This window comes from Rhinolophus sinicus, chromosome X (assembly GCF_036562045.2).
Source record: "Rhinolophus sinicus isolate RSC01 chromosome X, ASM3656204v1, whole genome shotgun sequence".
Lineage (NCBI taxonomy): Eukaryota > Metazoa > Chordata > Mammalia > Chiroptera > Rhinolophidae > Rhinolophus > Rhinolophus sinicus.
In genome coordinates, this window is record NC_133768.1 from 38,774,016 (window position 1) to 38,786,952 (window position 12,937).

Below are 12,937 nucleotides of genomic sequence, written 5' to 3' on the forward strand. Positions count from 1 at the left end.
CCTCTCCTAGAAAAGTCACCTGCTCGCGAACCTTTAAAATTCCTGCCTACCGAAGCACCGCAAGGAACTAAGACTGACTGCCTCATCTTTTTCTTCCTTGCAAAAGTCCCGTTTGCCACCATGGGGGATGTACCAAGTGAGATCGAGTAGGGGGAGTGAGTGGTGACCGGTACGCTGGTTATTGACTGCTGCCCACTTCGGCGCTAGCAAACTTCTAGCAAGACCGGACCTGAGTACTAAACAATATCTACACTTCCCTCTGGCGCCGTTCCAGGGCGGGCGCCACATTCCCTGGTGGGCGCGCAATGGCCGCGCCCCCTCCCGCTGCGGACGGGTCTTTTGGTACGTGCAGTCCGAGGTGAGTCCCCTCCCTCCACTTCACCCTGTCCAGCGCGTGCGTGCGCATGCGCGGAGCGCGGCGCGCGCGGCGGTTGGGTCGTTGGCAGTTCGGCCCTGGGATCCGCCGCGTCTCCACGGGCAGTCGGCTCTGAGCCGCGAGCTGCTGTGAGCTCTCGGATTCGAGCCGGCGCCGACGGGCCCGGGGGCGTCGCCCGCAGCGGCCAAGCTCATGGCCGACTGAGCGGGACGCCGCCTCCGCCTCAGCCACCGCCGCCGCCGCCGCCTCCTCCTCCTCAGCCGGCGGCGGCCCGGGCCCAGCAGCCATGGCCGAAGACTACTGGGACGGGCGCCTGCGGCGAACTGGAGGAGGAGAAGGAGGTCGCGCGGCCTCAACCCGGGCCGCCGCCCCAGGCGCCTCCGCGCCGTCCCCGCGGCGTTGAGGTTGTTCGCGCGCCCCCGCCGGTGAGTGCGTCCCCGAGACGTGGGGTGGAAGCTGCCCTTCCTCCTACAGAACCAACCCAGGCCCCGGGCGGTGCCCAGGGGTCTGAACTACACCGCTGGCATGGGCCCCCTCCCTCCAGCGAATTGCCCAGAATGCACCGGGGCAGGGGGGTCATTCAGGGCCTCCCTGACCTTGGCCCCGCCCTGGGCCGGGGCTGGGAGCTGGGGGTGGGAAGCATTGTGGGTGCTAATGGGGAGCGGGGTGATCCAAGGACCAGAGGGTGTGGAAATGGGTGGCAGGGTGGTGAGAGTGTCGAGATTTGCTAATGGGGGCCTGAGCTGTGGAGGGGTCGGAGCATGTGGTTTAAGTCTTAACCGCTGTGTAAGGTTTGGGGCCCAGTGTGTGCTAATGGGGTGGACGGCGGTGGAGGGACCCAAGCGTGTATAATAGGGGACAGGATGTAAGAGAAGTGTTGGGATATGTAAATGGGGTTCTATTTGTAGAAGGGCCCTCTGTTAACGGGGGAGAAGGTGGTAGAGGTACCAGAAGATGTGCATATAGGATCAGGGCTCTGAGGCCCTGTGTGTGGTGATGAGGGTCGGGATGGTGCTAATCCTGTGTATTTGTCCATGAGGGACCGCACTGTGTGAGAGTCTAGAGTGTGCTCAGGGAGGGCAGGGTAGCAGAAGAACTCGAGTGTTGAGAGCGTGCTAATGGGAGTCATAGCTGTGGAGAGTATGTGCATGTGGTAATAAAAGTCTGGGTAGTATGAGCCCCAGTCTGTACTAATGGGGGCAGAGTGGTGGGACACCTGAGCCTGTGCTAATGGTTAGAGTTGTGGATATATGGGGGGGAAGGGGGCAGTGGTGACGAAGGTATCTTAGCACTGTAAGAAGTTCAGTGTATTCAGAATCAAGATGGTGTGAGATCAGTGTGTGTCCATGAGGACAGGGGATGCGAGATTCTAGGACGCGGTAAGGAGAGGCAGGGTAATATATGAAGCTCGAGTAACTGCTAATGTGGGTTTAGAGCCATGGAGGTGCTTAAATGTGTGTCAGTGGGGGGAGAATCAGATCAGTATGAGGTCTGGAATATATGCTAATGAGACTCAACATTGTAAAGACACTGTGTGCTTGTGTCCACGGGGGTGGGGAGGGGGGTTGGGATGTGTTGAGGTTACAGGGAGTGCTAATGGGGGATAGAACTGTGGACGGTTTCTGTGTGCAATAAGAAGGCTCAGGGCTGTGAAGGGATCCAAGTTTGAACCAATAGGGGTCATAGCTGTGGACAAGTTGAAGCAAAGAGAAATAAGGAATAGGAATATGTGAAGGTCTAGGTGTGCTAAAGTGGATTAGATCCCTGGATGGCTGAAGTGTGTGCTAATGGGGGTTCAGGCTGAGTGGAGACCTGTGTGCACTAATGAGGGTCAGGCCATCGTAGAACAGTGTGTTTGTGTGTCCCTGGGGATAGGGCTGAGTAAGGGTTCAGGGTGTGCGAATGGGGAGGCACTGTGAGGCCCAGTGGGTGCTAATAGGGGTCAGGGTGAAGTGAAGGTTCAGCTTGTGCTGATGGGAGGTGGCAGGGGGAGAGCAGTGGGAGGACCAGAATGTGTGTTAATGATGGTCAGAGCTGTGGAGGGGTCTGAGCGTGGGCAAAAACAGTCAGGTCAGGGGTCTACAAGGTTCACTTTGTGTTGATGGGATTTAGGGCACGGGGAAAGTTCACTGAATGCTAATGTGGGTCAGCTGTAGAGGGTCCCAAGTGAGTGTTAATGGGGAGTGAGTGCTGTGGAGAAGCTAACAGGCAGCTGGGCCTGAGAGGAGCCCAAGAATGTGGTGGTAGTAAGAGTTAACTCAGAAGGTTCTGGTGCTGTGTTGGGACTTTGTGTGCTGATGGGAGTTAGAGATAAAGGGAAATTGCAAGTGCTGATAGCAGTTAAAATACAGAGAGGCCTTCTTGAGGGTCCAGTGTGTACTGAAGGAAGAGGACACAGGGTCCGTGTGTGCTTATGGGGGCCCAGACAGGCTGTGGATACCGTGTTCCTGTGGGAGTTAGTAGAGTGCGATGACTGTGTCCTCACTGGTCAGTGTGGTGTGAGGTGGTGGGTGTCCTTCGGTATGAAAATATTCAAGTTTTACTACATATTAATGTTCAAGTGTCTCTGTTCACAGGGGCCCACCCAGGGCCCTCCTGCTGGGAGTGTTGCATGATTCAAAGATTTTTTACCCCATCTTTCTAACATACCCCCCAAAACTGTCCAGCCCTTGGAGTTTCCAGTTAGAGGTCATGGACCCATGGCTCCTTCTGGCTCCCTCATCATCATCCATCCAGCCCTACTTACAGTCTTCCCCCACACACCCCGAAGTCCCCCATTCCCTCCCTCAACAGACAGACTGGGTATCATACTGTACGGACATAAGAGAGTCTTTGGGGGCTGGTTATGCTTTACCCTCCTCAGCCTCAAGTCCAGTGTTCAGCCTCCTATGTCAGGATTCTGTTGTTTTCCTGAGTTCTCTGAATGGACCTCATCCTCTTTACTGAGGTTTTTCAACTAGACTGGCCCCTCTACCCCTCCTGAGGGTGGTGAAGTCAGGCAGGCAGAAGCAGGGTGTGGGGACTGCTGGGTAAGCACCTGATTTCAAGGTAACAGATGACCCACTTCTCTCCTCGAATCCAGCCCCAGCCACATCCTCGACCTCCTATCTAGCTTCACTTCCCTTGGGCCCAGGGCCATCTTAGGCCCTGCTGTGAGTCCAGATGGTTCCTGGGCCAGGTCTTACCCCCTCCTTGCTGGCCCAGAGCCCAGGAGGAAGCAGAAGACGGCCGGCCTAAGCCTTTGGTGGCCCCATTCCCTCCAGCAGCCCCATCTAGGTAGGTCATCTTCCTGCCGATGCCAGCGTCCCTGGGCCACCTTGTCGAGTTGTTCATGAGTAGCAGGGACTCACCCTGGTAGAGGTTGGCCCTAGGCCCTCAGCCCCCTGATTCATTAATTTCTGCCATAAGCACTTTTTGAGCATCTACCCTGTGTCAGTCACTGTTCCAGGTCCTCAGGATATAGCCGTGACCTAGACAGACAGAAATCTACCCTGGCGGAGCTGATCTTCTAGTTATGGCGGTGAGGAGACAGACAGTAAAGAATAAAGAATCCAATAAGTAGATGGTGTCATTTCTGAGGAAGTGATGAGTTCTGGGGGATAATTGGCAAGGTAAGGGAGCTCAGGATGGTTGAGATTTTAAATAAGGTTGTTTGTGGAGGGTTATCTATGGAAAAAAGGTAATATTTGAGTAATAGCCTGAAGCGGGTAAGGGAGTGAGCTGTTTTTGAAACCTGAGGGAAGGGTGTTCCAGGTACTGGGAACAGCCAGTGCAAAGGCCCTGAGGTGGGACTGCTGGGTGTGATTGCAGACCAGCAACTAATACCACAATGATTAAGGGGGGGGTGAGGCCAGAGAGGTAATAGGGGTGAATGGAGTAAGAACTTGTGGGCCACATTGAGGACTGGGAAGTTTATTTGGGGTGGTAAGGGAGATGTGGTGCATTCTCAAGTAAAAGAGAAATGTGACTTGCCTTGTAAAAAATCTGGGTAGGCCCTGTAGGTCTCAGCCTGACTGAACCTTTCCAGGAGTCCTCAGGACAGCTGGTATGCATTGAGACCCACCCCACCCAGTCTGGGCAGGACCCCCCCCCTCCCGCACCCCTCAGCTGGGTAGACCAGTGGAATAGTCCACTAGTCACCGTGACAGTGGTTGCTAGGGGAGGTGGGAGGTCCTAGTGGCCACAGAGAGCAGTCTGCCTTGGCAGTTGGGGACAATGTGGGGCTGGTGCCAGCGGAACATGCCATTCTATGGGCATGCCCAGGGCCATGTCAGTGGTCCCGAGGTCCTGGGCGAGCCCCCCGCTCCACCCATGGCCAGGTCTATCACTGCCGCTGCACCTGAGAATACCTGCTGTGGAGCCCTCTGTTCCCACAGTGAGACTGCCCCCATAGAGACCAACATTCCATCGGTTGGTCCCTTACCTTCAGCCAGCCACCCAAGCCTCAGTACCCAGGTGGGCTCCTTAAGATCAGGGGCCCCGGAGCTGGCCATTGGTGGGCAGGCACTGACAAGAGGCCCCATCCATGCCAGGAATCCTGAGTGGTTCCAGGGCTCCACAGTGGTTGGGTGGACACCGACACAAGTTCGGTTCAGTGTGTTTCACTAGATTGTCATGGGTTTTAGGGGGCCTATGGTAGTCAGGCAGATGCTAACATGGGACCTATTCCCATCCGTACCCCCTGCTCAGGTCGCCATGGATCGGATGAAGAAGATCAAACGGCAGCTGTCAATGACACTCCGAGGGGGCCGAGGTGTAGACAAGACCAATGGTGCCCCTGAACAGATAGGCCTGGATGAGAGTGGTGGCGGCGGCGGCAGTGACCTTGGAGAGGCCCCCACCCGTGCCGCCCCTGGGGAACCTCGCTCTGGACGGGGACCACTCACCTCTGCACCAGGTAGGTCTACTGACCATTCTCACCCCTAGACTGGTCCCCAGGTGCTGCCTCCATGTGGAGTTCCTCTTAGACTTGTGTTCTTTTCATTTTCCTTTATCCATTTTCTCTCTCTTCCCTGCCATCCTCTCAGTACCCTCTCTATCCATCTGTGCCCCTTTCGTTGGCTTTGTGCCCAGGCCTCAGGGTAAGGAAGGGTACCCGGCCTGCCAAAGCTGCCCCAAGCCTCCCTTTGCCCTTCTCCTGCACTCTGTAGTGGCCTCCTCAGGCCTCCTGCTGCCTGCCTGCCCTGGGCCTGCCTTCCAAGGGCCTTTGGCTACCTCTACCTCTGCCTGCCCCCTGGCCTCGGGCCAGCCGGCATCTCAGCTCACCCCTGGTACCGGGTGCTTCACTAGGTGACTGTTCCCCCCTACCCCATTCAACCTATCCTGACCTGTCTGAACCTCCCTGGGCCTTGCCACCCTCTCCCCGAGGGCCTCCAGGTTGCTCTGAGGGCCGTATGCACACCTCTATGATGAGGGAATGTATTCCATGGGGGAAGGGGTGTCCTGGGGCTCCTGACTCCACCTGGCCTGCCCTCCCCCTGTCCGCACCACCAGAGATTGTACACGAGGACTTGAAGATGGGGTCTGACGGGGAAAGTGACCAAGCTTCAGCCACGTCCTCGGATGAGGTGCAGTCGCCAGTGAGGGTGCGCATGCGCAACCATCCCCCGCGCAAGATCTCCACTGAGGTGCTGAACCCCCTGTCCGGGGCTGATGGGGCTGACAAATAGGGTTGGACCTGGGGAGGTGGAGCTCATGGTCCTCTTTCTCCTCTGTCTTACCTGCTAGGACATCAACAAGCGCCTATCACTACCAGCTGATATCCGGCTGCCCGAGGGCTACCTTGAGAAGCTGACCCTCAATAGCCCCATCTTCGACAAGCCCCTCAGCCGTCGCCTCCGCCGTGTCAGCCTGGTGAGTATCTTCTTTCCTTTCCTCTGTTCCCCTTCCTCCTCCTCTCTTCCTAAGTCCCCTCCCCTGAGCCTGCTTCAACCTGCCTCTCTTATCCCACAGTCGGAGATTGGCTTTGGGAAACTGGAGACCTACATCAAGCTGGACAAGCTGGGCGAGGTGAGGGACAGCCAGGAGGCCCATGATGGAGATGGCTTCACTGGGAACTCGCTGCAGCCTCGAGCTCCTTTTCTGTCTCTCCTCCTCACTCCCCAGGGTACCTATGCCACCGTCTACAAAGGCAAAAGCAAGCTCACAGACAACCTTGTGGCACTCAAGGAGATCAGACTGGAACACGAAGAGGGAGCACCCTGCACCGCCATCCGGGAAGGTACAGACATCCGGGAAGATGCGCTTCAGGCTTCCTGGGCTCTCCTGCTGCATGCGCACACACACACACCCACACAACCATAGTGAAATCAGACCCTAGGGGTTCTGGGACTTCCTCCTGACACTTGGGGCTTCCTGAGAAAGTACCCATTACCTGTATATCTCAGTAATAATCAACGTAACCAGGAATCTGTTCCTGTTTGGGCAAAAGAGGCAGATGAGTTGGAAAGCAAGATGCTTGATTTGGTTCTGAGAGCTTCCCTGAAAGTGCTCGACAGTTTACTTGGTACAACAGTTCGAGTCAGAACATCACATGCATTGAATTCTAATTACGTAGAAACTGAGTATGCAAACTCAGTTTCACGTGAAGCTGCAGGCCTGTGTACTGAGGATTGGAGCAAGGCCCCTTTCCAGAAACCAAAAACAGGTTGTGAAAATATAGTGTCACATAAACCTGGGGCTGCAATCCCAGGGTCTTTCGTACTCTTAATTTCCACATCTGGAACGTGAGAACACAGCTGCCTGGCATTGGGTGGGTTAGAGCCAGTGACTGTGAGCCACCACCCCAAACTACACAGGGAAAGGAGGAAACCCTGGGCCTGTCACTGTCTAGTCCTCGTCTCTGTCCTGAGGGTGGGTCCCTGACTCTTCCCTCATCGCACCCCCATGCTTCCTGCAGTGTCCCTGCTCAAGGACCTCAAACATGCCAACATCGTCACGCTGCATGACATTATCCACACGGAGAAGTCCCTCACCCTTGTCTTTGAGTACCTGGTAAGGTTGGGTGCCAGTGGGTCCCAGGGGGAGGTGGGGAGATGGCCGGGAGCCAAAGAATGTGACCCTCTTTCCTCTACCTGCTCTTCCCTCCTCAGGACAAGGACCTGAAACAGTACCTGGATGACTGTGGGAACATTATCAATATGCACAACGTGAAAGTAGGTGTGGGGCAGGAAGCAGGGGCACAGAGGGGCCCTACTCACACACTCCACCCACAAATCTCCCAGAAATGACTTTTCCCATTTGGCTTTTCTGCTGGGAACCCTTGGAGGGCCTTGGGACCCTGTCTTCTTTTGTGAGACAAGGCCCTGGGCTCAGTGTCTGTGTTTGGGAGGGGGAGCAGTGCCTTCTGGGAGTCAGGCTGCTGGATACTCGCTGACCTGTGCCTGTCGTTCCTGGGTCCCTAGCTGTTCCTGTTCCAGCTGCTCCGTGGCCTGGCCTACTGCCACCGGCAGAAGGTGCTACACCGAGACCTCAAGCCCCAGAACTTGCTCATCAACGAGAGAGGAGAGCTCAAGCTGGCCGACTTTGGTACCCCCGACCTCTCACTTCTTCCCAATGATCCCCAGCCTTACTCTCCCAATCTCTCCCATCCCCATGACCACCTAGTCTCAGGTCCCTTCAGCCTTGCCAGGCTTTGCTTAGGACACCCTCAATCTTAACTGCCCAGGACTTTAATTCCAGCTGTCTCTTCTCTCCACCTACCAGGCCTGGCCCGGGCCAAGTCAATTCCAACAAAAACCTACTCCAATGAGGTGGTGACACTGTGGTACCGGCCCCCCGACATCCTGCTCGGGTCCACGGACTACTCCACCCAGATTGACATGTGGTGAGTACAGGTGGAAGTGTGGCAGGGGCTGTGGTGAAGAAAGTAGCTTGGTCACAGTGGCCAATCAGCCAGCTGCCTCCCTATTCATTCACTGTGCCCTCCCTGCCCAGGGGTGTGGGCTGCATCTTCTATGAGATGGCCACAGGCCGGCCCCTCTTCCCCGGCTCCACGGTGGAGGAACAGCTGCACTTCATCTTCCGCATCTTAGGTGAGGAGGCACGAGCCCCAGGAGCTGTGGGCACATGCAGGGAGGCCCTGTGAGATGCTTAGGGGAGTACCTCTTCCCGACAGGAACCCCAACTGAGGAGACATGGCCGGGCATCCTATCCAACGAAGAGTTCAAGACATACAACTACCCTAAGTACCGCCCTGAGGCCCTTTTGAGCCACGCACCCCGGTGAGGCTGGTGGGTGGCTGGGTGGGTGTCAGAGGCCAGAGTGCCCAAGCTCAATTTAAAGCAGGTCCTCTTGTCCTTGCGGTAGACTTGACAGCGATGGGGCCGACCTACTTACCAAGCTGCTGCAGGTGAGACCACCTTCCTGGGCCAACCTTGGGGCAGGAGGAATTTCAGGTGTGGGGAAATGGGGAGCTCCAGGGGTAGGGAAGAAGAGAGGCCTGCTCTGTGAAAGTGCCAGTCCTACCTGCCCTCCTCCACTCAGTTTGAAGGTCGAAATCGGATCTCCGCGGAGGATGCCATGAAACACCCATTCTTCCTCAGTCTGGGGGAGCGGATCCACAAACTTCCTGACAGTGAGTGGCACTGGGGAATGCACTAGCTGGTGGGCAGTGGGGAGCAGGACTGCTGCGAACAGCTGGGCAGCTTGGCTAGAGCTCTGGCTTAGCCGCCTCTGAGGGGGTGCACCCTTGTTCCCATATGTGATCTGTTTATTACAAAAAAGTTACTTTTCAATTCCTTTTACCTCTCATGGAAATTTTCAAATCTACATACAAATAGAATATTTATCTTTTTTAAAAGTAAACATTTCCTTGTAAATTATATACTGAGAAATGCACAGATCATAAGTATACTGCACAATGAGTTTTCACAAACTAAACACAGACATGACATGAATTTACAGGTCAAGAAACTGGATGTAAGAGGTTCCCCTGAAGTGCCCTCTCGATTCTTTAGCTATTCCCCCCCCCCCCCCCCGCTGCCCCAAGGGTTAACACTAGTTTGACTTGTAGTGGTACGAATTTTCCCTTTCCTTGTACTCTGCAGAAATGGAATCAGAGGGGGTGTTTTCTTTTTACATCGAACTTTAAAACGTTAGCATGGATATTTAAAAATTAAGTATCTTTATATATTAGACCAAATACTAATAGGAGTCCCCAAGTACTACAACAGGTTATCAACTCATGGCCGATCTGGTCTTTATCTATTAGGTTGATGCAAAAGTAATTGCGGTTTTTGCAATTATTTTTAACCTTTTAAACCACAATTACTTTTGCACCAACCTAATACATTCCCTCTGATTATTTTGAGTCAAATCTCAGACACATCCTTCATCTATAAATAATTTCAGCATGTATACGTAAAATATTTTTTTAAACATAAAATCATTATTGCACCTAAAAAATAAATTGGCTCACTTATCTCTCCACTGGACTAATATAAATCAAATCCCAAATACCATCCATCACCTAGACTTAACAGGTGGTAATTGCAATCACATTATTACACTTGATAAAATTAATAATGGTTTCTTGGTGTCATGTAATAGTCCATATTCTATTTTTCTTAGTTGTACATGGTTTGTAGGATTATTTGACAGGTGAAAGTCAAGTCTCTCAAAGAAAAGGCAGTTTTATTCCCCCAGTGGAGCCATATGGGAGGTGGTCCTGGATGGCCTTGTAGCACATTCCCTACTTCTGTCTCTCCTCCACCCACAGCTACTTCCATATTTGCACTAAAGGAGATCCAGCTACAAAAGGAGGCCAGCCTTCGCTCTTCGTCGATGCCTGACTCAGGTAGATGTGGCTCTTACCCTCTCCCTGCCCCATCCACCTACCTGCTTGTCCACCAACAGCCATCCGCTCTGCTTTTGCCCACAGGCAGGCCAGCTTTCCGTGTGGTGGACACCGAGTTCTAAGCCGAGTTCTAAGCCACAGACCCAGGCCCCAGCAGGCAGCAGCTGGAGGGATGCCATACCCCTCACAGGGCAGCCCCCAACTGCATCCTCCCTGCTTGCCACCTGCCTGACTCATGCTCACCTGCCCACATGTCCCCTGCTGCCTGTCCAAACACCTGATCATTGGCCTGTCAACCCACCCATTGGCCTGTCTGCTGGGTGCTAACAAAGCTCTCAATGCTCCTTCGCCTGGTCTGTTTGTCTCTTTCTCTCTGTCTCAGTAGTTGCCGGCGGACAGCATGGCCGTGCCAGCCTCCCACATTGAGGCCAGGCCTGTACCCCTCCCCATCATGCCCTCCCCCAGGACCACTCACTACCCCATGGCCAGCCAGGGGGCCAGAGCTAGCCCAGGCAGGGGTTCTCGACTCAGACAAGATGTGGCGATGCCTTGGGTCTGAGACTTTCCCTGCCTGCTTTCCTGCCTGCCCCACCTGCCTCATGTTTTGTGGGCTGTTTGTTTGTTTGTTTGTTTGTTTCATTCATTGTTGTTTTTTAATTATTTTAAATGAGGTTTTCATTTTTTAAATGCAATATCTCTGTATACAGACTGGCTGGGCCCCACCCCCTGCGTGTGGCCCTCCCACAGTATTTTGTGCAATGAAGCCCCACTCCCAGCCTTTCCAAGGCAGGGACACAGCCCCTATTCAAAACCCTGACCATCACCAGACCCTGGGGTCGGCTAAGGGAAAGCATGCCTCAAGTACTCGCCTTCCGACCCCCGCCTGCCATCCCCAGCCACAGGGGTACCTGGGCCCTACTGGAGACTCTGGGAGATGGACAAGGTGGGGGCCCCCACTCTTTCCCTCTTGCAGTCCCATAGCTGGGGTCTCTTTCCTTCTCAGGGTCTCCCTAGCCCAGCCCTCCTGCTCCCATCCCACTCGGTGCTGTTGAGTAGGGGCCCTGCCAGGAACTGACCAACTCAGTGAGGAGCCATAGTGTATATGTGCACAGGCAGGGACAGGGGGGCAAAAGGAGGGGTTGTACCTACGCGTTAGCCCCTAACCCCTGGGGAGGGTGAGGCAGGGCAGGGACAGTCTCTGGGGTCAGTCCCAGATGGGTGGTTACCTCCCCTTCCTCCACTCTAAACCCTGGGTCCCTCAAATGGGGTGGGAGGGCAGGGGTGGGCGCCCTCCTAGTGGGGTTTGGGGGGTTGGGTTCCTGAATGCACCATAATCGCTGTATGAAATATTAAAAAGTCTAAAGTGAAAAATGTGATTGAAAATCCCTACAGGGGTGAGGGTGGGCTTGACCCAGGGTGAGTGCTGGGACCACAGTGAATTCATACCTGGTCCCATAGTGTAGGAGAACATGGGGGGTGGGCCAGGGACACGTCACAGCTATGAAAAAGGCATCAGGGTTTGCACACACACCGGTGGAACAATGAAGCAGGTAAGTCAGGCTGAATAGAGGATGGGCTAAGAATCAAGCAGACAGAGGAGTTGTGTTTACCCAAGAATATGAGGAAGCCAGCTAGAGGATAGAGACAGGAAGGTGTAGGGAGGCTGTTTGGAAAACACATGAAAGGCCCAAAAAACCAGGAGGTGGGGAGATGAGGCAGCAAGGCCCAGTATGACCACCACATGTCTCACTGGGACACCATAAGGCAGGTCAGTTGGAGAAGGAATATGAGAAGAGGATAGATTTTGGACCACTGAGTGGGTAGGGGAATCCTGTAACACATGGATTAAAATCAGGAGTGAGTCCATCAATGGAACTTGAAGTTTGGATCATTATTGTCTAGGAAGTAATGAAAACCACGGTGAGACATGGGTGAGATAACCCTGGGAAGGATGCAGTCGTTTGTGAGAGGCCACAGGTAGAATGGCACAGCCTGGGACTTTGCCTAAGGTGTGAGGGTAGCCAAGGCTTTGATTCTCTTTGTCCTGAGAGTTCTAGCCCCTGTCCCACCATTTTGGGCAAAGCCAAGACTAGACTTCCAAGCAGAAAAGGTGGGGTGGGCAGGGCCAGGTAAACAATGCAGGTAATAGCAAGTCTTACTATGCTGGTTACTGAAATCCAGCGGCAGGGGCCCAAGGGCCTCTAATCATTACACTGTGTTCCTGTATGCACTTTGGTTATATCTCAGCTTGCAGCCTCAGGGTTCCATGATGGCTGTCATGGCCCCAGAGGTGGGAAAGCAAGCAGGGAAAACGGCACTCTCCCTCCCTGTCTGTTTCCTGGTAACAAACAGGGCTGCAACTTCCTGTGCCATCTCTTGGCTAGGACAAGATAAGGAAGTTGTCCTCCTTCCTGGCAGCAAGGGAGGCTGGAAAAATTGAAGACCTTGCAAAGGGGGACAAGAGAGCCAGGCCAGACTTAGAAGGGCTAGAATTCACACAACTGCTCTGGGAAGTGGTAGGGTCACCGGTGTGGGCAGAAGTGGGCTTCTGGAAGGTGGAGAGAATGAGTCCAGCCCTGGGGAGGGAAACCTCTTGGACTGTAGGAAGGACTGGCCACCCAGGTAAATGGGGAGGAGTCTGCAGAGGGGCAATGAGGAGAGCAGTTGGGCTTGAAAAGCAATGTGCTATGTGCCAAACCCAACTTGAATGCCGCTATGGGGACCCCCAGGTGAAAGGGCTGCTCCCTTTTCTTCCTCAGAGATTA

At 54.3% G+C, this 12,937-nt stretch overlaps 1 protein-coding gene across 7 annotated transcripts; it reads left to right on the forward strand.

The window, feature by feature from the left end:
* The first annotated feature begins 3 nt into the window (after positions 1-3).
* On the forward strand, positions 4-11,543 carry CDK16 (cyclin dependent kinase 16). 7 transcript variants are annotated; one of them, XM_019716728.2, is made up of 16 exons: positions 4-358; positions 5,066-5,273; positions 5,870-6,003; positions 6,104-6,229; positions 6,329-6,385; positions 6,482-6,596; positions 7,275-7,369; positions 7,468-7,530; positions 7,780-7,903; positions 8,081-8,201; positions 8,312-8,409; positions 8,493-8,598; positions 8,663-8,726; positions 8,861-8,951; positions 10,095-10,172; positions 10,555-11,543. In XM_019716728.2, the coding sequence occupies exons 2-16, from the start codon at positions 5,072-5,074 to the stop codon at positions 10,596-10,598; spliced, it is 1,518 nt and encodes a 505-aa protein (XP_019572287.1). In that variant the 5' UTR covers positions 4-358; positions 5,066-5,071; the 3' UTR covers positions 10,599-11,543. The 7 variants fall into 7 exon arrangements, with proteins under 7 accessions (XP_019572287.1, XP_019572286.1, XP_074180134.1 ...); XM_019716727.2 differs by lacking the exon at positions 4-358 and adding an exon at positions 386-801; XM_074324033.1 differs by lacking the exon at positions 4-358 and adding an exon at positions 386-801 and having other exon boundaries at positions 8,684-8,726; positions 10,558-11,543.
* Positions 11,544-12,937: the final 1,394 nt, after the last annotated feature.